Source organism: Nelumbo lutea, chromosome 6 (genome assembly GCF_056320005.1).
Source record: "Nelumbo lutea isolate HS-2025 chromosome 6, American lotus-T2T, whole genome shotgun sequence".
Classification (NCBI taxonomy): domain Eukaryota; kingdom Viridiplantae; phylum Streptophyta; class Magnoliopsida; order Proteales; family Nelumbonaceae; genus Nelumbo; species Nelumbo lutea.
In genome coordinates this window covers 21469654-21497432 of record NC_142689.1, presented here as the reverse complement: position 1 = coordinate 21497432, position 27779 = coordinate 21469654, and the positions used below count along the sequence as shown (strand labels likewise).

The window sequence follows — 27779 nt, the reverse complement described above, 5'->3', positions numbered from 1 at the left end:
AACCATGCAAAAGATTGTTCTGCCCCTAATAAGTATGGGACAGTAACATAAAAATGGGGACAACCTCTAACAGCACCCCCGTCCACACACTTCTTAACAGCAATAAAAAAAAACAAAAGCTACAGGAATGCATCTAGTCTAGTAATATGAACTCTGGCAACCAAAGTAATGAACAAAATTGAAGAATTTGTTACAGAGCCTAATTGTTCATGGAATATTGTTAAGAAATATTCAAAAACAATCAGCAAAATGTCAAAAACCAAACATAATGTTAGTTTGTGAAAGCTAGAAAATATGTCAGATCAAGCAACTCAAGGAGACAAGGACATCATACTGTACAACATCTTATGAATCTGCAAGCAACTTGACAATAGTTTCAGTGGTACCAATGAGGTGAGAAAGTAATGGTTGTTTTGGCTTCTCTAGTTGATGCCTAGGTGCCAACTAATTGCTGAAAAAGATAAATTATAAATTTATGATATTGATGCAATCTCATAAATAAGTTAAACAACTATGCAATAAAATAATGATATTTTAGTTTACAGTATTTGTTTTCCAAACATAAAAAAGTTAGGTTGGACAGGTTAAGATAGGGAATTATAGCCTTTGTTTTTCCAAAGAAAGAGTTTGTGGCAAGTCTATAACAGCATGCTACTAATTAGAAGAAAACTTAAAAGAACTCATCCACTGTTTCTCTAATTTTATGTTTTTTTTTTTTCATTCTATAGACCATAATCCAATCATGTCTCATGACTCTCATCACAAACATTTAACACAGCAGCATGAATATAACAAAATACAAACATATTCTATATTATTTCAGATAACTATAAATACAAACAAACAAATAAAGCTTTAAAATAACTATGTGGTCATTTAGTCAACGTAGTTGATGCTTAGTTTTCCTAGGTGAACACATCACAAGTACGGACTCACTAGTTAGTGATGCAGTTAGTCTGACCAGCTGGCCCCAAACTAACTAGTTGATAGACTAGGCAATGATTAGTCAACACTTTGATAACACTGGATAGTCTGATAAAAAACTTTCCTAGGATTAGCTGACAATCCTCCAATTCCCGCAACAACAATCAAAGAAAATTGATAGTTTTCTGCAGTGTCCTTTAAGCTATTTGCTTATCAGGTTTTCTTTTAAGGTTTCTGACATCAAATGTTTTGAACACCCGATAGACCCAATGGTACCTTCTCCATTTTTGATACATCAAATACTTTTTCTATCCTACAATGCTAGCACAATGAGTTCAGCAACATTGTTTTTTGAAGTCAAGTGCTTTTGTCATCTGTTCACTAGTAATTCTTAAATCCTTTACTGCTTTGGGTTTCTGTTCCATGGTTATCTTAGATCTCGTTTGAAATCATCCTTTAAGAAAGTTCCTTGCCTTGTCATGATCATGAAAATGGAACAAAGACAAGATTTCATTTTTAATTTATCCCTTCTCAAGAAGTCTCTCTACTACCAAGGCCATGTTTGGGAGTTCTGATTCGAAACAAGTGCTTATTTGGGAAATTAAGCACTTATTGATATTTGGGAAATAAGCCCGAAATAAGGGCTCATTTGGGCCCTGTTTGATGACTTAGTGGTTGTTAAAAGAAGTACTTGTTACAGAAGTACTTATTTTAACAACCACTTAAGGATGTTTTGTAACCCCCTTGCCAAATCACTTATTATGTTTTTAAGCACTTATTAGGGTGGGGATGTTTGGTAAACTACTTTCCCCATAAATGCTTATATTGACACAAATGACAATTTTAGCCCTCACTTCACTCATAGATATATACAAGGCTTTTCACATGTTATACTGTACATTTCAACTGAGAGCCTAGATGGACCCCACATCATGACAACTGAGAGCCCACGTGGACCCCACATCATGACAACTGAGGGCCCACGTGGACCCCACATCATGACAACTAAGAGCCCACGTGGACCCACATGTGAATCTCCATGTGGACCCAATTAATAATAATTTCAGGCATTCTCTGCCTTTGACAGCACTGGCCTGAACGCCCTCTATAACAATTTTGTGAATTACTTGCTGAAATGACCTTTGAGGCAATTCTGCTTCTCGTGTTCTGTATCTGCTTGCTGATAATTATTTGTCAGTGCCACAGAGTAGAACTCCCCCACTGTATCTGTATTGTCACCCTCCAAAACAACGCACTGGTACTTCCAACTTTCCAAGTAATATGGGAAGAGCTTGAGGAGCCATCAGATGATGAAAGAGCCAAGGGAGCTACTGGAATTAAATATCATGGTAACGACAACAGAAATAACAGCTCGAACACCGCAGCAACTGATCAAAATGGATCAGTTTACAACAACCTGACTAACCCAGAGAACGACAAATTAGTAATGGGAATGTCGATGTTGGGAAAGATCACTCATGGAACAGGCCATTCATCACCAGTTAGCAAGACAACTGGAGCCTCCACACAGAATCCTGATTCAGTTATCACAGATGATAAGACGACCCAGCAAATGGAAGTAGTGAATGTATTCTGCTCAAACTTTGTTTTCTGTTGTTATGAGACGACTGACACGCCAAGTGGAAGTGACCCAAGTAGATGGAAATGAGTTCTTCCTCAAAGTGTTCTGCGAGCACAGGACTGGTGGGTTTGCGAGATTGATAGAGGCCATGAATTCTCTAAGACTTGAAGTAACAAACGCCAATGTAACCACTTTCAGAGGCCTGGTTTCAAATGTTTTCAAGGTTGAGGTAAGCTTATATATACTTCTCCTCAATCACCATAAATAAGACCAGAGAGAGAGAGGGAATTAATACTTCTCCTCAATCAAGCAGACCATGTGAAAGAGTTGTTGCTTGAGCTAGCACGCAATTCAGAACCGGTTGCATCATCGGAAAATGGGCTAATGGCGGATTATCACCTCCACTGCCGCCACTGCTATCTGAGTTCACAGCGCCGCCATCTCCACCTCCATCACTGAAAATGGCAGAGTTTAGCGCAGCGTAGTAGTTATCATTAGGAGGGACAACTCTGCCTAAATACGTCCTGAAAAAATCTGGGTACTCCCTGATTGCCTCCAATACTGAACAAAAGGTTATACCGGCGGCCCTTAACAAGTCCCAGTGCCGGTGCGTGATAGGCAATAGAGGACCGAATGAGCACAACGAGTAAATGAGAAGAATTTCAGAAAATAGAAGAAAGTGGCCAAACGAAAGGTCCACTGGCCACTTTTCCTCACCGCCGATCGTCGCTAGTGGACCTGTAACTGGGTGCGTCGCTATCTGGAAGATATGTTCGAATGAGAGGAGATGGAGGTATAACCCTTGTGCAGGGGTATTTTAGGTATTACAAGAAAATATTAGGGACTGGTTCGTTCTATTTTTTTGGAGAAGTGCTTCTTCAAGAAGTGCTAAAAAAAAGCCAACTTCAGGTCACTTTTTTAAGAAGTACTTATTTCCCACTTTTTTACCGCACACATCAAACCACTTAATGTGTGGTCCCAACTCTTAAAAGAAGTACTTCTTATAAGTGTTCTCAAACATGGGCTAAATTTCCAGCTTTTTTTAAGTTCTTATACAATAAGCACTTATTCAGATATTTTCTTCCAAAATTATCCGTAGTTGAATTTTAAAATACCACTTATAAAATTATAACTAGTTGAATTTTATAAATGTACTTTTGTAAAAGTGCTTTCGTAAAAGTACTTTGTTGAGTTGGTCCGAGTTGTTTTTATTTAGTTAGGAAGTTGTTGGGCTTTAGGCCCATTAGTTTATGTTTTTATAAGTTGTGACTGTTCAGCTATATTGGTAGCCGCCCTACTATGGGCACCCTTGTAATATCTCAACCTTTAAGTTAAGTATAAATATAATGAAAGGTAGTCGGCTAGGGTTAATTTTACAATCCTGGTTAACTTCCTACTCTTTTCTTCTTCTCCTTTCTCTACTGTTGAAACTTTCATCTTCCCCCTCTTTCCTTTCACAAGAAACTCGACTAAATCTGCAATTAGTGATTTCTACTTGGTATTAGAGCGGGTCGAAGGTTCCTTGAAGTTGTTCACTCATGCAGCCCTAGATCGGCCGACTGCATGGTGATTTAAGAGGCTGATCGAAGCTCTCAGGTAAGCCCAGTTTTTGGATTTTTTTTGGTGGATCTGTGTGCCCTGTAACTGGTCTAGGATTTCTCATCAAAATCAGGAAAAACTGGAGAAAGGGGAACAGTCTTGTTTCTGTTAGACCCTTCAATTTTGACCTAGGAAGTGGCGCCCTAATTTTTTAGGGTTCCTTGGAGTTTTTTGTAAGGGGCAAATCAAGTCCTATCTGATTTGGAGGCTTCTAGAGAGAGCGGCTGCCCCTTCTCTCTCTTCTCCCGTCCCATAGAAAATGAATCTTTTGTGGGAAGAAAGTCTAGGACACCAAAGAGGTGTTGTTGGTTCCAAAAAGTGTTTTGTTTGATCTTGTTGCAAATTTCAATTATTTTCTTTACATTTTTTTAGAAGCATGGAGGGCCACGGAGTTGAAAATAAGCCTAGGAGTGAAATGGGACCAGTGGAAGGAGGTGCCAGAAACCCTTTCGAGGTTAGGACCATTACTACAGTTAGGTTGGATGGTGCAAATTACTTAGAATGGTCACAATCTACAAAAATGGCGATTGGTGCTCGTGGGAAATTAGGGTATATCACTGGTGAAGAGATGAAACCCGAAACTAGCAACTCCCGATGGGTACAGGAGAATTATATGGTGATGACTTGGTTGTGTAATTCCCATGTTTTCCCATATAAGTAAAAACTTTTTATGGGCAAATACAGCTAAGGAAATATGGGATGAGGTTGCAGAAACCTATTCACAAAGGGAGAATGTTGCTAGGGCTTATTAGTTGAAAAATCATATTATTTCTACAAGGCAGGGAGATAGACCTGTTGCAACCTATTTTTCAGCCCTTAAAACCCTATGGCAGGAGATTAACCATTTACAGACATTTGCTTGGGAAACCACTAAGGATGCAGCTACCTATCAGAAACATCTAAAGAAGTATAGGGTGTTTGAATTTCTTACTGGCCTTAATCCTGAGTGTGATATTGCAAGACAACATCTTCTTTCCAGAGACAGTGTTACTCTCTCTCAGGCATATGCCTTTGTGTCAGGGGAGTGCAAGAGAGATGTGATGATGAAAAACCTTAATCCTAATCAGTCTGCCATGGTAAGTGTTGTGAAACCTAAACAAAGTGGAGATCGGGGTAGCAGTGAAATCAAGAAGGAAGATAAAAGAGATTTGATCTGTGACTACTGTAAGAAGCCTAAACGCACAAGAGATACTTGTTGGAAGCTTCACCCACATCTTGTGCCGAGTAGATTGAAAAATAAGAAGAGAAATGCACACATGGCAATTACTGGTGACATTCCAGCCCCTCCTACTACAGCTGCTCTGGAGTTTGTTGCAGTTGCTGCAGAACTTGAGAGGTATGGGCTACTTCTGAACCAGCGGGATACAGCCAGTTCCAGTTCAATCGCAAGCGGACAGCAAGGTACAGGTGGCACTGGTGGAGTCCACTCTACTTCCTTTGCTCACACAAGTAGTTCACACGTCACTGCAAATTATGCTTCTACTTCAGCTAAGGAGGGACCTCCTTGGATTATAGATTCTGGAGCCTCAGAGCACATGACCTAGAGCTCTACTATTTTTTCAACTTACCAGCTCTGTTCTGGCAAAGATAGGGTCTCCACAGTTGATGGATCCCATGTTCCTATTGCTAGGAAGGGATCTGTCAAGATTAATGATTCTATTTCTCTACCCTTTGTCCTTCATGTTCCCAGATTGAGCACTAATTTGTTATTTGTTAGTAGTTTGACTAAGAACCTGAACTGCTCAGTAATTTTTTCTCTTGGTCGTTGTATTTTGCAGGATCTGGATTCAAAGATGACGATTGGGAATAGTCATGAAGTGAATGGAATCTACCTCCTAGATGTACTTCCTCCTCATCAGAGTCATCATGTCAGCAAGGATAGTGAGTCAGGGTCTGTGGGTCAAATTATGCTTTGGCATAATCGTTTGGGCCATTTACCTTTTTCTTCATTGAGTTTTTTGTTTCCAAAAATTTTTTAGTCTGTTAGTTTATCAAGTCTCGAGTGTGAAGGTTGTCAACTTGAAAAGCATTGTAGACATTCATTTAAACCTAGTAATAAAAGATGTTCTTCTTTTGATGTTATTCATTTGGATGTGTGGGGCCCTTACCATGTTCCTTCTATGGAAGGCTATCGATATTTTCTCTTATTTGTAGATGATTCCTCACGATACTCTTGGATTTACCTGATGAGATCCCACGATAAAGTACCATCATAGGTGAGGCAATTTCATCAGATGGTACTAACACAGTTTGGAACAAGAATAAAGGTGTAAAGATCCAACAATGCCAAGGAATATTTTGAAAGACACCTTGCCTTATATATGTTAGAATATGATGTTGTCCATCGGAGCAGTTGTCCCTGCAGTCCACAGCAGAATGGTATTGCAAAAAGGAAGAACAGACACATTGTTGAGATTGCAAGAAGCATGATGATCACATCTACAGTTCCAGTTCGGTTTTAAGGTGATGCAGTTCTCACAACAGTATATCTGATTAACAGGGTGCCCTCTCGTATACTTGGATTCAACACCCCATTCAATCTCATTTTTCCTCAGGGGGAGATGTTTCATATTCCTCTCAGGGTATTTGGGTGTGTCTGCTTTGCACATATCCTTGGTCCTCACCGCTGGAAGCTTAATCCCAAGGCAAAGAAGTGTCTTCCTTGGATATGCAAAGAATCAGAAAGTAAAATGAAAAGTTGTCAGTTTTATTGCAGGAAGGACAAGGTCCAAAACCAAAGAAGCACGAGAAAGGTTAAAGTTCTAGAAAAAAAAAATTGAGCACGGTTGAATACCAATCTTGCTCAGAAAGGTCATGATTTGAAATTTTCTGTTGTTACTACCAACAATTCTTATTTATCAATTAAATATAGGTACTACTTAGGCCATGTTTGGGAATGTTTAAGTTAAAAATAAGTGCTTAAAAACAAGTACTTATTCAAATAAGCACTTATTTGCATTTGGCGCATTTGGTAGTCTTTTTCTGCAATAAACACTTAAATAAGTATTTGTGACTATTTTGTCCTTCATTTTCTTTCAAATTTTCAAAATATATACCCTTACGAAAGTACTTCTATTAAAATACTTTATAAAAACACTTTTGTGAAAGTACTTTTATGAAAGCACTTTTATAAAAGTACTTTTACGAAAGCACTACTTTTATAAAAGTAAGTAGAAATCACTAATTGCAGATTTAGTCAAATTCCTTGTGAAAGAAAATAGGGGGAAGATGAAGATTTCAGCAGTAGAGAAGAAAGGAGAAGAAAAGAGTAGGAAGTCAACCAAATTGTAAAATAAACCCTAGCCGCCTACCTCTCATTATATTTATACTTAACTTAAAGGATGAGATATTACAAGGATGCCCTTAGTAGGGTGACTAGTAACATAGCTGAACAGTCACAATTTAAAAAAACATAAACTAATGGGCCTAAAGCCCAACAACTTCCTAACTAAATAAAAACAACTCGGACCAACTCAACACTCCCCCTCAATTTGAGAGTAAATGTCACACATTCCCAACTTGCGTAGATCATGCTCCAGCTTGTTCTTTGCAACACCTTTTGTGAGAACATCAACGAACTGTAGATCAGAAGCAATGTATGGAAGACAAACTTCTCCAAAAGTTACCCTTTCTTTGATAAAATGTCTATCCACTTCAATGTGCTTAGTTCGGTCATGTTGGACTAGGTTATGGGCAATGTTAATTGCTGCCTGGTTATCACAGTATAGCATCATAGGTTCTTCTGCCTGTACACCAATTTCTTCTAACAGGGAACGGATCCAGAGAAGTTCTGAAACTCCATGTGCATTGGCCCTGCATTCGGCTTCAACACTTGATCTTGCCACCACTGTTTGTTTCTTAATCTTTCATGAGACAAGGTTACCCCCAACAAGGGTGCACACTCCTGAAGTTGATCTCCTGTCATCAAGGCATCCTCCCCAATCTGCATCTGTATAAGCCTCTAGTTTCAACTGTCCATGATCAGTAAACAATATGCCTATGCTCGAGTATCCCTACAGATAAGCAAGAATCCTGTCAACTGCCTCCCAATGCTGGACTCGTGGAGCACGCATGTATTGACTTACTAGACTTACTACATAGGAAATGTCTAGTCTTGTCATACACAAGTATAGCAGCCGACCCACAAGTCTCAGATATCTCCCAATGTCCTTTACTAGTTCACGTTCTGATGCATTGATTTTATGGTTCTAATCAATAGGGGTGTTGATTGCCTTTGTTCCAAGCTTCCTTATCTCTTGAAAAAGATCCAAGACATACTTCCTATGAAAGATAAAAATTCTATGTTTTGATCTTGCAACTTCAATGCCTAAGAAGTATCTCAGTTCTCTAAGATCCTTAATTTCAAATTCTTTATGTAGGTCTTATTCAGACCATCAATCTCACTCAGATCATTCCCAGTAATAACAATATCATCCACTAAACAATTAGGACTGACACCAAAGATCCCATTCGCTTCACAAACAATGTGTGATCGGATTGAGTCTGAGTGTAGCCAAAAGCAATCAAGGCCTTTCTGAATCTGTCAAACCATGCTCTGGGAGATTGTTTCAAGCCATAAAGTGAGTTCTTAAGCATGCATACCTTTCCCTTTTCAGTATCATTGTAAAATCCAACAAAAAGATCCATATACACTTCTTCTTGCAGATCCCCATTTAGGAAAGCATTCTTCACATCAAGTTGAAACAAGGACCAAGAGTATGAGGCAGCAAGAGAAAGAAGTATCCGAATAGAGGTCATCTTTGCAACTGGTGCAAATGTCTCTAAGTAATCAATGCCTTAGGTCTATGTGTACCCTTTTGCAACAAGTCTTGCCTTGTACCTTTTTATACTTCCATCTGCCTTATATTTGACTGTGTAAACCCATTTGCATCCAACTGTCTCATTGCCTTCTAGTAGATCTACAATGTCCCATGTCTAATTCTTAATCAAAGTTGTCATCTCTTCCTGCATAGTTGTCTTCCACTCAAGTTTGGAGAGAACCTCACTAAAACCCTTGGTATAGACACTGAATCAAGAGAGGAAAGAAAACATTGTACCTGGTTCAAAACTGCTACTCTAATCAACCGTTACCTCCATTTTACCTTTCCTTTTTTGGACTTCAACAAGCATTTTTGACAAGATCACCACCTTAAAGGATACATAATGCTGGTAGTCACTACCTTAGCCCAATCAAGCATATTATATTTCATAGGAGAAGGAGCAAACCTATCCTATGCCAAATCTAAAGTTTAACCCAAAATAGAGTAAATTTACAACTCTTAATGGGTTTTTATTGGTAAATTATACATGGAGTTTAGAATACATTACCCCTCCCCCATTCAAACATGACAACTAATCAGACAATTTTATCTTTGAGTCTGAGTGAAAGAACGAAAGAGATGGTCCATGTTGTATATCAAGACTGCTTATACTCAAACTTGGATTGTCCATAATAATAAAATGAAGAGGAACTTAACAAAGAATAGAAATAATTCTAGTGAATAAGATCGATAACGACAAAAAAAGAGATTAACATCGAAACTAAGAGAATGGTAGTTATACTACAAACTCAGTTAAACAAACACAAATCAACCAAGAAAGCAAATATCAAAACCTTACCTGAACAACTTAAAGAACAAACTAAGATACAACCTTGAAAAAATACTCTCTAAGGCTGAAATTTAATGTGAGAATTTTAACTAATAATTAGTAAAACAAATCAGTCATAGTAAGCTACCAATAACCAAACAACCTAACATCTGGATACCACAAATCATGAATTAGCACACGCTTATCAAACAATGTAAGATAATTAACAACTTAATCAAATAATCAAAAATTATATAAGAAACTATCAGAAAACAAAATAATACTAAAAGAAAGCTTCATCAATATAAATCAAATTCAGTTTAGTGGACTTCCCTATAGCTAGCTGCTAATTAGGAATACTTTAAATTTTGGCTAGGAATTGCATTGAACACATTAAAGTCCATTAATAGACTGCAATCCTGGTGAACTCCATCTCTCCACTCTCAATCAGCGATTAATAGATCTTATAACAACTCACTCAAAGAAAGGTGAAATACAAATAAAAAAAAGAAACAATTGAACCATAAAATACATCATAAAGAAGCAATATGGACCCAACACATACCACCATGAATTAACTTGGTGGATTAGGAAGAAGTCCCGGACAAAAATCCTCTCTCTCGATAAGCTCAATGCGAAGTCCCCTCAACACGACATCCAATGCTACTCCACACCCTGTTACGCCATCACTGACAACAAGAACAACAAGAGGATTAACAGAGATGGTTACCATCAAAGTTCTTGGACTTCTTACGAAGGTACAACAACGTCCATCTCATTGATCTTCTTCTTAATATAGATAGCTACCATCAAAGAAAATTCTTGGACTTCCCACAAAAGGTACAACAACGTCCATCTCATTGATATCCTCGGTCATTCATTCATAGGCAGAGTTGGGTCCCAAAAACTTAGTGCACTGTAAGCTCCAATGGCGGCTACTATAGTAGTGTCAAAGCTCTTCAATTAAGCAGGTGTAGCCATAAAGGCAAATTCTTCAGATTTTCAAGTTTGCATCTATAGGAAATTCATAGTATGAGTGGTTTAAGAGGAGCACATTAACGATGTTGGTTGTGGTTTTAGGGGTTTTGTCACCTACCTCTTCTCCTCTTTCCCATCATCACCTAGTCTCAAAGGTAAGTAAAATTTGGTGAAAAACAATGAGAAGACTACAATAAGCCTAAAGAAAAGAAACCAATCTAAGGAGCTCCAAGCACAAATTTTCAAGATCTAATTATTGGAAACCTTGCCCCTTGCAACATCGTTACATGTTAGGGATTAATGGGGTTCCAATTTAGGGCTGGAGTTGCACCAACAACTAGGGCTGCAACTTGAGAGAGAGAGAGAGAGAGCACCTCTAGTGGATCCGACAATGGCGATATGCATCATCAGCAGCAGCTTGGAGTGGCAAATCTCTTCAAAACAGAGAAAGGGTGAAAACAGAAAGTGTAAAACACTTTCTCCAATATGTTTCTTAAATAATTAAACCAAAATTCCAATTGAACCGGTTAGACCCAATTTACCCCCCAAAACTGCTGCCTTGCTTTTTATTTTCTTTAGTTCAAACTTCTATCGGCGGGTCTGAAAGATCACCGCCTTAGACACCTGAACCAGCGATATCAAATACCGCTGCATTGCCCAGTTTTCTTGTAATGTAGGTTGTTCAGCTTACTAAGCATGATTATGCTTGCAGCCCACGTTGTGTTTGGCTGATGCCCTTGCCATTGGGCTTAGGCAGTTAGGCTTACATCTTACCTAGACCAGGCCTGTATACTAGTCCAGAGTCGCCAGACACACTATTAGGGAGTTCACATCCGTTGCCACCATAGTTGCAGCATTTTTCTTGTGACCCTCCAATAAAATATATACATAATGCCCAATGGAGATCTTGCCCATACTTTAATGGAGGTCGCATGAAAATGCTGCAATGGTTGCAGAAACAATTGTGAATACTATAGTAGTTTAGAATGCTTAGCTTCTAGTCTAGGCTTTGGGTGTAATGGAAGGAGATTACCTAGTGGGTTTAGGAATTAAATGGTTTGTATGTAAAGTATCTCCATGCCTAGATGTAACAAGTGTTCTCTTCGCCGCAACTTCAAGTGCCAATCACCATGCCTACAGCCGCCACTCCAGCATCCAAGTGTGTGCCATGGGTGGTCTATGCATGTACTTTTGTATGGGGGATTGCCAATGGTACTATTGTAATATTGTAGTATTCTTTTTCACCTTTTTGATGTTTCTTATTATCACTCCCCCAAAAGCTTAACGTACTCTTGGAGGGGAGATAGGTAGTCGAGTGAGTTCATAAGCATGTAAAGGTTAAGCACGAGATCCCCTCGACACCGTATTGTGTGCTTGTGCTTGCCACTGATTAATGCAAAACAAATAGCCTTTTGCTAATTCGCGTTCCATCTTGTTGCCTTTTTGTGTGAGTTTGCTTTGTTGCGTAGGCTTACTCGCCCCTTTCGAGTGCCGCACGGGGCCATAACAATTATCCCCGTGACAGTTGGTATCAGAGCAGGAGCTCCTCTTAAGCCATTCGGCCCGCGACGTGAGTGATAGCATGAAGCATAACAAGGACATCGTGGTGGAGATCGAGCATAGACTCTCCACAGCACATGAGGCCGATGATGTGCCCGCCGATGACATCGGCAAGGACAAGGAACCGAAGCCCAGCAAACGTGAGAAATCTTCCAACAAGCATGCAGCCGTTGAGTTGCGCATGCTACGTTGTGAAGCCACCGTAGGTGAGATGCGAGACTCGATAGACGAGCTGCATCAAAACATGGAAGCCATGGACAACACACTGGTCGAGATTGAAGGTCGCTTGAGTGGAGTCATGGACGAGGTCCGAGACATAATCAATGGCACACTCAAGCAAATTTGCAGCACTGCGCGCCAACAAGAAGCAAGCTCCTCCAACTCGCAGGTCCAAGACAGGCTTGATAGTTTTCAAGCCCAGCTCGATGAGATGAAGAACGAGTGGGCAACGTGGAGAAGAAGCACCTCCACATCAATGGTCGTCCAGGCCCAGCTAGATGAGATGAAAGCGGAGTGGGCCTCAATGAAGTCCGCCGCATGTTCCTCCTCCGACACCCAAGCTCAATTAGAGGAGCTTAAAGCAGAATGTGCAATCCTGAAGCGGGCCATCGCTAATCCAACCAGCACTTCCTTTACACATACTCCCTCCCACATCAAGATTAGGGAGCCAACCCCCTATTCGGGAACCCTCAATGCAAGAGAGCTTGACAACTTTCTGTGGCAAATGGAACAGTACCTCGCCGCCGCCAATGTGACTGATGAAATGACTCAGGTACGTACCGCTACTATGTATTTGACTGATGTCGCTATGTTGTGGTGGCGCAGAAGGTGTGTTGATATAGAACGTGGTACGTGTGTTATCCGTACCTGGGCTGACTTTAAAAGAGAGCTGAAGAGACAATTCTACCCAGAGAATGTGGAATACCTCGCTCGTCGCAAGATGAAGACTCTCAAGCACGGCGACTCCCTCCATGACTATGTCAAAGAGTTTTCAGCCCTCACTTTAGAAGTCACCGATATGTCAGACAAGGACTTATTGTTCAACTTCATGGATGGTCTAAAGCCCCGGGCCGAGATCGAGCTCCAACAACGCAATGTTCAGGACCTTGCCTCCGCCATGGCCGTGGCCGAACAACTTAGTGAACAAAGATTGTCGGATGACGAAGGAAGCGAACCAGCTAGCCCGCGTACCACACATTTGAGTGGGGGAGAAAGACAACCCAGTCCCCCAAAAGAGAAGCCACCCTTCAACCACAAACCAGTCGAGCACCACAAGGGGAAGCAGCCACAAGGAAGTCAAAGCTACTACAACAACAGATATCAAGGGAGACCAAGCCGTCCTCCCATTTGCTACATTTGTGGGGAGGAGCACTTCACCAGGAATTGCCCAAAGCGAGCAAAGTTGAATGCCCTCATTGCCAAGCTAAGTGATGATGAGCAGAGTGATGGGGAACAGAGTACCCAAGCGCCAAGTGTGGGTGCCCTCCAACTTTTCAATGCCATGAAGAAGAAAGGGGCTACCTCTAAACAGCCCTCCTCAGTCAAAAGAGGACTGAGGTATGTTGAAGTAACCATTGGCGGGAGGCCAACCAGAGCCCTAGTTGACACATGGGCCACTCACAACTTCATATCCATTGCAGAGGCCAAGAGACTAAACTTGGCCATTTCCAAAGAGCCTGGCTGGCTCAAAGCAGTTCACACAAGTGCCAAACCTATTGAAGGCATGGCCCGCCGAGTAAGACTACAACTCGGTACCTGGGATGGAGAGATTGACCTCTCTGTCGTCCACATAGATGATTTCAATATTGTCCTTGGAATGGACTTCATGATACAGGCCAAAGCTTCACCGGCGCCTCACCTCGACACCCTGATGATCTTGGACGAGCAGTCACCTTGCATGGTTAACATGATCGGCACCACCAGCACCAAGAAGAAGCACGTCTTTGCCTTACAACTCCAACACCACCCTCCACCATTGTTGGCCGAGAGATCTACAACTACCACCATTGCAACAGGAAGTGGTCGCAGCAACTCTGGGAAGAAGTCAGTGCCAGTGCCAGTGCCGCCACAACAACAGCAGTGGAAGCCACCGTTGCAGCCGAAGCCGCACACACCCACAACTGGTGGGCCCAACAGAAGACCCAAGGCCGCATCAAACTTTGCCCACGCCTACTACCACAACCACCGGGGAGAACGAGTGCCACCCGAGCCATCTAGGGACCTCATTCACATCATCTCTCAAGATAAATTCTGTAGTAGCCTTGTGAGTCACCCTTGGGGAAAAATGCATGGGAACCAATACCCTAACAATCCAAAATACCATTTTGACCCAGCCTTAGCCACCAACTTTCCTACCACCATCAGGAACAAGTCAAAATCCTACCTAGAAGCAGCCAAGCAGGGACATAACTTAGGGACTGGCCATAGGTTTTCCCACCATCAAGAACATCCACTAGCAATCTACCCGACCTACTATCAGGGCCTTGGAAGAAACCCGGTTCGTAGAGCAGTCGAAGAACCTTCTTTCACCAACAACAAGTTCAAGCCTCAAACAGAAGATAGTCTTCGAGGACGAAGACTGAATTGAGTGGGGGAGACTGTAACAAGTGTTCTCTTTGCCGCGACTTCAAGTGCCAATCACCATGCCTACAGCCGCCACTCCAGCATCCAAGTGTGTGCCATGGGTGGTCTATGCATGTACTTTTTTATGGGGGATTGCCAATGGCACTATTGTAATATTGTAGTATTCTTTTTCACCTTTTTTATGTTTCTTATTATCACTCCCCCAAAAGCTTAACGTACTCTTGGAGGGGAGGTAGGTAGTCGAGTGAGTTCATAAGCGTGTAAAGGTTAAGCACGAGATCCCCTCGACACTGTATTGTGTGCTTGTGCTTGCCACTGATTAATGCAATACAAATAGCCTTTTGCTAATTCGCGTTCCATCTTGTTGCCTTTTTGTGTGTGTTTGCTTTGTTGCGTAGGCTTACTCGCCCCTTTCGAGTGCCGCATGGGGCCATTACAATTATCCCCGTGACATAGAGGCAAGCATGATCACCAATCTGGCTAGCTAGGGCCTTTAAATCATTCTTAGTTGTTCATTTGTTTGTTTGACCACAGTGCTTCAACCTTGTTTCTTGCTTCAGAACTAATAATTATTTTTCCATTCCAGCTCTATATATGAAACCAGACCTTAAGCCCAGATAAATTACTATTGGAAACAAAAAGATCCAAAAGAGTAAGAACATAATGACGTTGATCAGCAATAGATGTAAAGGAGAAGAGGATTCGACACCCACCAAATTTTGGCGTCATTGCCGGGGATTGGTGTCCTTAATAAGATTTATTTTCTTTTGATTGGTTTATGCCTCGTTCTTCTCGTGCAGGTGAACTCCAATACGATCCCAAGATCGAAAGCACAGTTCCCCGGTTAAGGAAGGAAGCCAAGCAATGTCGCAACCAATCGGCATCGCTCCCATCTCCTGAGGTGAAGTTAGTAGCAGACCTTGTCGAGTCATCTAGCAGCTCTGAAGAAGAAGTCATGGCCAACATCGACAAAAGAACTCTTAGAGAGCTAACTGCACTGGATCTGAGTCAACATCGACTAAAGAACTCTTGTGAACCTAGTAATGAGGACTTTAGTCGATGTTGGCCATGACTTCTTCTTCTTCAGAGTTGTTAGATGACTCGACGAGGTCTGTTGCCGACTTCACCCCGGGAGATGGGAGCGATACCGATTGGATACGACGTTGCTTAGCTTCTTTCCTCAACCAGCGAATTGTGTTTTCGATCTCGGGATCGTATTGGAGTTCACCTACACGAGAAGAAGGCATAAACCAAGCAAAAGGAAATAAATCTTATTTAGGACACCAATCCCCGACAACGACGCCAAAATTTGGTGGGTGTCGAATCCAACCAAAAATAAAAGTCCTGCTCGGATTAAATATTTTTGTATATAGTGATGAGCAAGGTCATCTCCACAGAGATTGGATTGATTTATATCCAAGAAAACGAAATAGAGGGTTGTTATAAAGACAAGGAGTGTATGGAAAGCCAGGGGGATTAGTTGGGTGGCAGCTAATCCAACCAAAAATAAAAGTCCTGCTCGGATTAAATATTTTTGTATATAGTGATGAGCAAGGTCATCTCCACAGAGATTGGATTGATTTATATCCAAGAAAACGAAATAGAGGGTTGTTATAAAGATAAGGAAAATGGACAAGGAGTGTATGGAAAGCCAGGGGGATTAGCTAGGTGGCGGCTCCACCGTGGGGTGCTTCCGGGGGGATTGTAACAATGTGGAAGAGGGATGTGGTTGAAGGGATGGAGGAGTTGATCGGAAAGTACTCGGTTTCCATGAAGTTTAAGCAGCAAGAGGATGATTATATGTGGGTGCTCACAAATGTTTACGGACCGAATGATTACAAAGAGAGAAAGGAGTTGTGGGAGGAACTGGCTGATGTTAGAGGGTTGTGGGATGGGCCTTGGTGCATGGGTGGGGACTTCAATGTGATAAGGGTCTTGGAAGAGTCCAAAAAGATTAACCAGAGGGTGACAAAAAGCATGAGGAAGTTTAACAGTTTTGTGGATGCCTTTGAGCTTAAAGAGATTCCCCTAGCGCATAAGGCATTTACATGGTCAAATCTCCAATCTAGACCCATCTGCTCTAAGCTAGATAGATTCCTATTCTCTTTGGATTGGGAAGAACATTGGGGAACCTTGGATGCTAGAGCTCTCCCAAGTGTGACCTCGGATCACTGGCCCATGGTGTTATGCAAGGAGGAAAGAAGGTGTGGAGGTCCTACCCCCTTTAGATTTGAAAATGTGGTTACTGCATCCAGGATTTACTAACAAAGTGAGGGAGTGGTGGCATGAGTGTAACCCGTCGGTGGAGTAGGAGGGGATAAAATTCCATAAGAAACTACAATTCTTGAAAGCAAGAATTAAGGAGTGGAACTTGATGGAGTTCGAGAGGACAGAAGAAAGAAAGGGAGACTTGATGAAGAAGATTGAAAGCCTTGACTTTAAAGAGGAAAGGGGAGAATTTGGAGAGGAAGACAATGACCTCAGGAGAGAATTGAGAAGACAGTTAGAGGATTGCATGCACAAGGAGGAAATTAACTGGAGGCAAAAATCTCAGTGTAAATGGTTGCAAGAGGGAGATAGAAACACTAGGTATTTCCACTCTCTAGCAGATGGCAGGAGAGAGAAGAACTTTATCTCCAAATTGGTAGTAGATAGAGTTGAGTTAGTACAGCAAGAGGAGATTGTCAGGGCCTGTGTGGAGCATTTCAAATCTATTCTAAGAAGGCCTGTGAGTAGAAAGGTGTGGGTAGAAGGTTTGGATTGGACAGATGTAGGGGTGGAGAACAAGAGAATGATGGAAAAAAGCTTTAATATAGAAGAGATCAAAGAGGTTGTGTTTTCTATGGATAGAACAAAAGCTCCAGAGCCGAATGGGTTTACAATGGCTTTTTATCAGGATTGTTGGGATATTTTGAAAGATGATCTCTTGCGGGTGTTTGAGGAGTTTTTCAGGAGAGGAATTGTCAATCCGGGTGTGAACTCTACATTTATAACCTTAATTCCCAAAAAATAGATGCATCCCACCCGAAGGATTTTAGGCCAATAAGTTTGGTGAATAGCTTGTACAAGATCATTGCAAAAGTGTTGTCTTTGAGAAAGAACAAGGTAATTCCGGATATCATTGAACACTATCAAGGAGCTTTTGTGAGTGGAAGACAAATTACATACCAGATTTTAATTGCTAATGAGAGTGTGGAGAACTTTAAGAGGGATAAGAAGAAGGGAGTGGTCTATAAGTTGGACGTGGAAAAGGCTTATGATTTGGTGGACTGGGAGTTCTTGAGGAAAGTTTTAACCAAATTCGGGTTTGGGGCTAGATGGTGTAAGTGGATCATGGGTTGTGTCCGGAATTGTCGTTATTCAGTGCTAGTGAATGGGGCAGTGGTAGATTTCTTTCCAGACAGTAGGGATATAAGACAAGGAGACCCCCTTTCTCCTTTCTTGTTCATTTTAATTGCGGAGGTTTTGGGGAAATTGATTCACAGAGCAGATTCTAGGGGGCTCATTAGAGGCTGGAGGGTTGGGAGGATGAAAACCCCCCTCACACATTTACAGTTTGCTGATGACACAATTTTGTTTTGTGAAGGTGGTAATGTGAGGTTTATCAGGAATTTAAAGTCGGTGATACAATTGTTTGAGCAACTGTCCAACTTGAAGGTTAACCTTGGGAAAAGCTGTGTAGTGGGGGTGAATTTGGAGGAGGGAGAGATCAGGGAGAGTGCTGAAGTGTTGGGGTGTGAAGTCACGGGGTGGCCTTTGAACTATTTAGGATTACCATTAGGTGATAATCCCAAGAGAGAGAGGTTCTAGAACCCGGTGATGGAAAGGTTTGAAAAAAGATTGTATCCTCGAAAAAGAATTACCTCTCTCTTGGCGGGAGAATTACATTAATTAAGGGCATGCTTGCTAACTTACCCATCTTCTTCATGTCGGTATTTAAAATCCCAGTGAAGATTGCTAATAGATTAGAGAAGTTAATGAGAGATTTCCTGTGGGAGCCGGGAGAAGAGAAGAGGGATCATAGAGTTAGTTGGGAAATAGTGTGCAGGAGTAAGTCGTGTGGTGGTTTGGGACTCGGGAGTATTAGGAGAAGGAATATGACTCTGCTGGGGAAGTGGTTGTGGAGGTTTCCTATGAAGAAGGAGAAGCTATGGGCTAGAATAGTGGCAAGAATTCATGGGCTGGAGCACAACAGATGGGACGCTGGAATCAGAGCTAGGATCACAAGCAATTCTCCTTGGAAAGCCATTCATGACCTGCTAGCAGTTTTCATTCCTAATATCAAGTATGACTTGAATTCCGGTAATTCCATAAAATTTTGGGAACCTGGGTGGGGAGCACCCCTCTAAAGGATTAGTTTCCGTCTTTGTATGCTCTTTCTGATTTGAAAAATGCCGATCTCGTCATTCACCACCCCATCCTCTTCCACTTCTGGGATTGGGTGGAACTTGGGTCTAAGAAGGGATTTGAGGGGTTCAGACTTCGACTGTGTTTCGAGCCTTCTTGTAATTCTTGATAACGTTGTCCTAGACCCCACTAGGGCGGATTCTAGAATTTGGACACGTAACCCCAATGGCATTTTCTCTTGTGCTTCTTTCTTCAAAGTCTTAAGTCAGTCCACCAGTCCTACCCTATCCCCTTTTCCTGTTGGTGAGGTTTGGTGCAGAGCTATACCTCCTAGGGTTGGTAGTTTTTGTTGGAAAACCTATCTGGAAAGAATCAACACTGGTGATCTACTCCAAAAGAAGAGACCCAATACTTGCTTGTCACCTCAGTGGTGTGTTCTGTGCAAAGCAGATGGGGAGACTAGTTTTCACCTAATGGTGTCGTGGGATTGGGCTTTCTCCTTGTTTGGATGCAGCTGGAATCCCCCATAAGACCTACAGGGCCTTTTCACCCCCTCTTTCTTCAGGTGGCGATTAAAAAGGGGAAGGACAATGTGGAGAAGACCAAGGGTTGCAGTATGTTGAACACTGTGGGAAGAAAGGAACTCCATGATATTCTCAGAAACTCAAAGAGGGACAGCAGATTTGAGGACTATCATACAGTTTAGGGCGGTACAGTGGCTGAAATCTCTGGAAATATTCACAGACTACACTGTGGATGACATGTTGAGGAAGTGGGGTGAAATTGCAAGTTGCACGCAGACCAAGCCAGTAATGAGTGTGGCTTGAACCCCCCCCACCTAGTGGATTCTTGAAATCAAACTTTGATGGATGCAGTAGGGAAAACCCGGGACAATCAAGGATCGGGGGTGTTTTTAGAAATGAAAATGGGGTCATCTCTGCAATGTTCTCAGGCCCAATTGGAGTGGGTGACTCCCTTAGAGTTGAGATATGTGCAGTAATGGAAGGAGCCCAAAAAGCTAAGGAATTGAACACCAAGAAACTTATAATTGAAGGGGATTCAGAGGTGTTGATAGGGTGGCTGACCAAAGAACAAAATGATCTTTGGAAGTATAACAATGAAAAGAGGAAATTCAAATGGCTGATGCGGGAGATGGAAGTTAAGACATGTTGGATTAAGAGATCAGCTAATTCCCTAGCTGACGGTTTAGCAAAACAAGGGGGAGAAAGGGATTCCTTGTTTTGGGCTAAGTTGTAATGTTAGTGTCCTTGTATCTTTGTATTTTCTTCTTTCCTTTCTTGAAGTTCTTTGTGACTCTTGGAAGATAAGTGTGTTTGTCTACCACTTGTAAATTTTCTACTGTTGAATTAATGAAGGTGTTATTGATAAAAAAAATAAAGATAAGGAAAATAAAATAAAATAAAGTAAAGGTAAGCTCGATAGAAGGCAGCATCCGGTTGAAGGTATAAGTTCAACCTTGATTCTTACAATTGATCATCGATGCAAGGATGAATTCAGGTGCTTATGAGTAAATTGGTTATAGCTACTAACAAGCTCTAATAGCCAATCTCTACTTGTATTTTCGGCAATCAAAACAAGCTCTTTGATTGCTTCTCTTATTAATAGACAACCCTAAACAAGCTCTTAAGGTTTAATCTATTAATAGCATTAAGAATTAGAGAGACTCAATTCTGGTCAGCGAACACACAAGCTCGGTTTGTTTAAACCAAATTATATATCTTCATAACATGAACCGAAAACTTGTCCATAATTGGTTTATGTTATTTGCCACAAAGATTAAATCTAACAAACATATACGAATTTGATAATCTAATCGGCAATAGGTTATTTTATCGACTGAACAATGGATCCTGTTGCTCAATCAAAAAAATAATCTTAAACAAGAAATCGCAGAAAATATATAAATACTCATAAACAATGAACTGAAATAAAATCAATTAGATCTCACAATTTTGTAAAACCAAGACTTCCTCAACCTTCAACTAGAAAATAAAAGCTAATCGAACTTCATGGAGAAATCGTAGCTTCCAGATGAGGAGGACGTCTTCTACTTCCTTCCTTCTTTTTCTTCTTGCTTGATTGAGTGATTCTCGATTGCTAGTCCACCCCCCTTTATATAGCCTTAGGGGGAGGGGTTGTTTCCAATACCTCTTAGGAGTTATTTCTCAAAATAGAAAGTCCAATTTCCTAATGGGATAATGCTTAATTCAGATCTAATCTTATCCTTATCTCTAAATAGAAAATCTTAACTAAGATGGACTTTGACTTTCTTTCTTGTTTTTCTTCTCTTCTTTTCTTTTCTCTCCGCTTCCCCAGGAGAAGCCTACAAAATCTCCTAAATTTTCTCTCTAGATAATAGTCTTCAAGTCTGACTTATCAAGAAAAATATTAAAAATAAGATAAAACAAAATTCTAATGCAAGTGGGAGAGTGGTGATTTCCGCATATGAAAACTTGTAGGTTAAGGGACGTTTCTAGCACGTCAGCAGTGCGGTTGCAGCTACTTCGGACCCGATTTCAACTTCGATGCAATCAGTATCTATCAAAACTCAAAACATGAAAGTAGTGGAGTTTTTCCTTATCATTCCAACGCATCTTGAATCATCTCAATCGAAATTCGGATGAGAGAGTTATGCCCAAATTACGACGCGGTGCCGAAACTGTCCAAAATTGCCCGATTAGCTTCGTTTTTCACTTAACGCCTCCATTTGTGCCCTCCAACTCAATCGAATCCTACTACGATTGATGGGGTCCACTTCTTGTATGTTGAAATCATATTGGTCTTCTTCCAACGTGCTGGGGCTTTGCTACAAGCTCCTTTCAGCTCGCTTTCCCAAATTGCTATTTTCTAAATGAAACACAATATAATCCATTAATTAGCTTACTAATTAAATAAGAAAAATACAAATAATATGGAAATTACGCACACTATCAAATCCCTCTATTTTGTTTTCTTGGAAATAAATCAACCTAATCCCTGTGGAGACGACCTTGCTCATCACTATATACAAAAATATTTAATCCGAGCACGACTTTTATTTTTGGTTGGATTCGACACCCACCAGTTTTACCTTAGCATTTACAGGAGATTAGATCTGTTGGCACCTTGCTTCAACGAAGTGGTGGTGGCTGTCAGGTAATAGGAGTACCGCATGCTTCAATGCAACGGCAACAGCATCACAGTGGTGGCATCTACCAGTGAAAGGTGGGGAACTAGAGTAGAGAAGGAAAGGGAAACAGTGTGTGTAGGAAGAGGGAGGAGAAGAGGAAGGTGTTTTGTTCAAAGAGTCCCTTTAGCTTTTAAGTTATGATTTCCTAAAACATAAAAATAATAAACGGTATTCTCACATGATTAAGAGGATCAAACACGTGGAATAAACAGTCGTTAAAATAGTTAAACATCCATCAAATGCAGCTACTCCTAATTCAAAAGATAGAGAGTGGACAAATGCACAAAGTTTGTGCACAGCTAGCGGTGAGTAACATAGGAAGGAAGATTGAGAGATAATATATTAATCCAAAAGACAAAAACAAAGAAAGAATCTACAAGTTCTATTGTTCACTAACCTCATAAAGAGACAGAGAGAAAGGCTTCAAACAGAACCTTCTTCATGGATTCAACTGAGAATGGGTAGTTAGAGAGCAGAGAGTACAATGTAGAAGCACAAGGAAATGAGAAATAGTGGCGATCAACTAGTTGTTGCATAGCAAATGAAAAGAGAACGAAAGATGTTGCCTCCCTGTCAATAGGGATGGACACAAACCAAGCTTTTCATGAGCTATTCGAGCTTGGGTCATGAAAAGCTCAACTCCACTCGGTTTAAACTGTGCTTTGAGCCAAGCACAAGCCCAATATGTAGGCGCATTTGCTAATCAAGCCATGCTCAAGCCTAATGAAGCTTGACTCATGAGGCTCACGAGTCTAATTGAGCTTATATTATATATAATAACTTTAAATTTTTTTATATATAATAATTTTTTATTTTTATATGAAGCTTGTCTCACTATCGAGCTCAAGCTGAGCCAAGCTCAAACATACAAGCTTTTTAGTTAAGCTGAATTAGAACTCATGTCTCTAACTCAAGTCGAACTCAAGCCCAAACTCGAGCCTGATTTGTTTTGCCAAGCCAAGCTCGAATAGTCAGATATTCAGCTTGGATCAGCTCAAATCCAACCTTACATGCAAATATAACAAATAATGTAACCAAAAACAGTTAAGTAGGGATGTGAACGGATCAAATTCAATATGGGTTTCCCCCTCACCCTAATCCGACCCTCTAATGCTTTCACCAAAACCTGATCCATAGAATTTCAATTATATCCTTTACAGCACATTTTCTGAACATAATAACATTATTGGAATTTCCCAATTCAGTTGATGGCTCCAAGTCCAAGGCCTCACTACATCCAATGCAAAGAAAGAAAAACTAAAACAAATATGAAAAGAAAAAACTAAAAATTTTGCTGTGTTTGGTTTGAAAGAAAAGGTAGGGAAATATACACCGGACTAGCAATTTTCCCTACCTTCTCTTTCTAACCAAACGCAATCTTAAAGCTATTGGTTAGAAACAATGTTTAGAGAACCCTACCGAGCATAAAAGGGATACTGGGAGAGGTTCACATTCACAGATCAAAGGTCCAATCGGGGTCAAATCGGATATAAAACCATGATGACGTAATAAGTAATACAAACAACATTTCAAACCTTCAATGTTTAGTTCAACAAAATTAACTATGTATATTTTATTTCAATATCTAACTAAAATTAAGAAAAGAATCTTAGCAATTACACAAGTATTCAATAATCTGAATTCAATAATTAAAAATTTATAATGGCATTCTACAAACAATTTTAAACTTTGTCATTCAACAATTTTAGAATTAGAACATGTATACAATCAATTTTAAAAGTTGCACTTGCATACAAACAATTTTAAATTTTAAAAGCTGCATACAAATAATTTTTAAATGGCATTCTACAAACAATTTTAGATTTGTTTTATCCAAATCTAAACCGAAACTTGAACACAAACAATTTTAAATTTTTAAGACCACAGTTTGTTGTTGAACATCCCATATTTCTCCGAATTAGATATTAATGATTTTAAAATTAAAAAACACAAAACAGAGAATAATGGGTGAAAAAATGGTGTTGCCGCCACTAACCTTTAGTGAGATACCAAGCTAGCCTCCACGGATGGAAAGAGTAGCCTCTTTACACTGCAACGAATGAGACACAGAAGCCCAGGGTAACCGCTGACCTTCACTTGGCGTGGATATCGCAAGCCTGGGTGGTTAAACAGGGCATTTGACGGTGGAGACACAATAACGGAATGGAAAAAGGAGGAGGAGGAGGAGAAAGAGGAGGGAGAGAAGGAGAGATGACCCACAGCTCGCAGGTTATAAGGTGAGACACAGAAGACCGAAGAAGAAGAAGAAGAAGAAGGGAGAGAGAAGTTTATCAAAAATAGAAAAGAAGGGAGAGAGAAAGAGAACAGTGGCGATGGCGGTTTCGAGTTTTAGAACATGGAAAGAAAGACAAAGTGAAAACTGAAAAAATGAGGGTTTTGTACTTTGGGCTTTAGAAGTTTTAGGGTCCGTTTGGTTAAGGTCGGATCGGAATGGAATCGAAATCGAAATCTCTTAAAATCAGAATTGGAAACGCTTATTCCTAATGCCTGTTTTGTATTATTATTGTTATATTATTTTTACATTATTGTTAATTTACTAATAAAATAAAATATTATTGTTTTGTTATTATTTTATCAATATTTTTATTACAAGTTTGTTAATATTGTAATATTATTTTATTAGTATTTAATAATTGATATTTAGTACATTATTATTATTAGGGTTTGAGTTTTTTTTATTTGTTAGGAGTTCTTTATCTAAGAAACTTTGGAATAGGAATCCCATTTCTGCCCCACAACGCCCTATAACACATCCCCACCGTGTATTGGGAACATTCCTGATGATGGTACCAGTCGGAGATGTTCTCAATACAAAGCGGGGATGTGCTATGGGGTGTTGTGGGGCAGAGATATGATCTCGTCAAAGGGGGGCTTGGAATGGCCATTCTCCCATACAGGGTGGGGGGAATCCCATTCCACCAAGAATGAAAATCGGAATGCCATTTTAGGGTATAACCAAACCAACCAGGGGATCAGTCATGGTTCATCCAACCCAACCATCCAATACAGTTTGGTTTTCTAAACATTGATTAGAAATCAATATTAGCAATAATATGTTATTGGAGCATGGTTTTGAAAACCAAACCAGAAACTGAACCACTTTGACCACAATTCTAGGGTCAAATGGGTTCAACCATCTGGTCCAAACCTTGATTGGATGGTTTTGGGGTCCAAAACTAAAACCAAAGCCATGATCCATTCCTGGGTCAACCAGTGCAGCCATCCAGTCCGATCCAATTTTCAAAACCATGTATATGAGCTTCATGATCTGATGGGTTTGGGATTATGAAATCTGAACCCAATTCAGGTTGGGGCATCTAAACCCTAACCCACACTACACTTAAATAAACCTGATCCCAATCCACCAGGTTTACCGTTTTAACCACCCGACCCATCGACACCTCTCGTGTTATTTTTCATGGGAGATGTTCTCAATACACGGTCGAATGTGACTGTGAGATCGGTGTAAGGAGCAAATCCCAATTCCCAACTGACCCACCACACAAACATCAACAAACAACCAGGCAATCTCATCACGTATTCATATATACATTCAACTTATAATTTTATAAATGAAAGTTGTGAACAATTAAACTTCTAAAAGAAAAAAAAAAAGGTTATGAACAAGCTGGCTCTCTCTCTCTCTCTATCACAGACACATACTTTTTGTTTGAATTAGTTTCAGTGGCATCACGCAGAAGTCTGTTCTCTTATTTGCCCTGGGAAGACAGAGAGGAATCAATCCATGGTCCCTCCATCGACATGCTCTTCTGCATCTGACCTTCATGAGATGTGATTGAGATGTATGATTGGCTGTCATGGGAGAGCTTCTCAAAGGCCTTAAATCTCAACTCTTCATCTGCTGAGCGCCGCTTGACGAGAGGAGCTTGGATGGCAATTTTACCTTCTATCATGCTTACTACGGCAGACTTGGCTGGCCTGAGGGTAGGAGATGGATTGGTGCATAAGAGAGCCAAATTGAGCATTCTTAATGCCTCTTCTTTAGAATAGTTTGATTCAAGGATGGGATCAACAAGCTCCAAGAGATTCCCCTGCTCTTCTAACACATGTGCCTGTAGTTCCATAAAAGAAGACACTATATTTTAATCTCATCAAAATTTTCAATCCATCAAAGTGCATATGAATTTGTTAGTCTGATGCTATACCAGTAGATATATGTGCATAACCAATTAACAAGCAACAGTTTCCAAGTTCTAGGTTCTTGACTAGTAAAAATAAATTGCTCCATGAAGAACTGCAAAATGCTCAGCTTACCCAATCAAGAAGATAAACGAAATCATCCTTTGGCCTATAACTTGTGTTGCTCTTTCCGCTGACTATCTCTAACAACACAACTCCAAAGCTGTAAACGTCTGCTTTGTCAGTCAAATAACCCCTCATAGCATATTCTGGAGCCATATATCCTCTAAGGGAGAAAAAAGGAAGTGTGTCATGTTATTGCAAACTTAATCCAGATAAAGATGTCTAAATCTTAAACACAACAATTCCTCGACCCTGCATAGTCAAAAGTTTGCAACTTGCCCCTAGGAGAGATTTGCTTAAGCAACAAGCTACTGAGATCAGTGATTTGGTTTGTTCCACCCAATTGGTAAGTTTAGCAAAGTTCTCCAAGCTAGCCTATATATTGTTTCTTTCTTAACATGTGCAAGTTCTTTGTTTCTTTTTACTCTCGTTGTCCTACTGACAATTTAAAACTGATTATGTAAATATATTATTTAGTTGCAAACTTTCTTTGTTCATCTTTCAATAAAAGGATTGATGTTCTTCTAGAGGCACTCATCTATTTCTAATCCTGTTTCTTAAGATATTACATTAATACTATATGGATGGAAAAACACCTCTTGGTATGTAGGACTGCTTGCTCTGATGCCAACTGATATAGGACTTAAATGATCAAGAGATGAGTTTAAATTTGTCAAGTTTCAATTAGGGAAAATAGGTCTAGGGTTACCAAGTTTGGCATGGTCCAGAATACATCTTGGACAAAAGGATGGAAATTGTAGGATTGGGAGTCAAATAAAAGAAGTAAGGAATATAGGGTTTTAGGTAGAATTTTGAAATGATATTTAGAGAGATGAAAGGGTGTAAGGATATATGGGGGCATCCAAATATGTGAGGGATTGGAGTTTGTTTGGTACACTCAACTAGATCAATTCTAGTCCTTAGGGAATGTTGAATGATCGTCTTTTGATGAGAAACTTCTAGCTGATTATGGATTTAAAGATTTCTTGAAAGATTAAGAAAGAAAATGGAGGGAGAAAGAAGTGGTAAGGTTCATAATCACTTAATGAGGTACCTAGAATCACTCTAGGGCATAGTTCTCAAGGCGACGCCTAGGCAACAAGGCGTCCTTTGAGGCTCGCCTTGCCTAATCACCAAGCATTT

The 27779-nt window shown here is 40.3% G+C and overlaps 2 protein-coding genes across 9 annotated transcripts in view; both read right to left on the bottom strand.

Annotated features, from left to right (window-relative positions):
* LOC148847852 (2-dehydro-3-deoxyphosphooctonate aldolase) overlaps positions 1–24827 on the bottom strand; it is a 61799-nt gene extending 36972 nt beyond the window's left edge. For 5 of the 8 annotated variants that reach the window (XM_088949567.1, XM_088949564.1, XM_088949568.1 and 2 more), the window contains exon 1: positions 24349–24742. The gene's annotated coding sequence lies outside the window, so the exon portion shown is untranslated. Of the gene's footprint in view, positions 1–10259; positions 10384–24348 lie in introns of all 8 variants that reach the window. The other 3 variants (XM_088949566.1, XM_088949563.1, XM_088949571.1) reach the window with 3 other exon arrangements.
* A 1094-nt stretch (positions 24828–25921) lies between these two features.
* Positions 25922–26867, bottom strand: LOC148847851 (putative LRR receptor-like serine/threonine-protein kinase At1g53440). The gene is made up of 2 exons (XM_088948174.1): positions 26649–26867; positions 25922–26446 (listed from the first exon to the last, which is right to left on the bottom strand). Exons 1-2 carry the CDS (start codon positions 26790–26792, stop codon positions 26084–26086), a joined length of 507 nt encoding a protein of 168 aa, XP_088804300.1. The 5' UTR covers positions 26793–26867; the 3' UTR covers positions 25922–26083.
* Between the last annotated feature and the right edge of the window lie 912 nt (positions 26868–27779).

Coding starts and splice junctions, on each gene's coding strand:
- LOC148847851 (XM_088948174.1), bottom strand. CDS start 26,792: ATGGCTCCAGAATATGCTATGAGGGGTTATTTGACTGACAAAGCAGAC. Junction 26,447..26,648: donor TCGTTTATCTTCTTGATTGG/GTAAGCTGAGCA, acceptor ATGGAACTACAG/GCACATGTGTTAGAAGAGCA.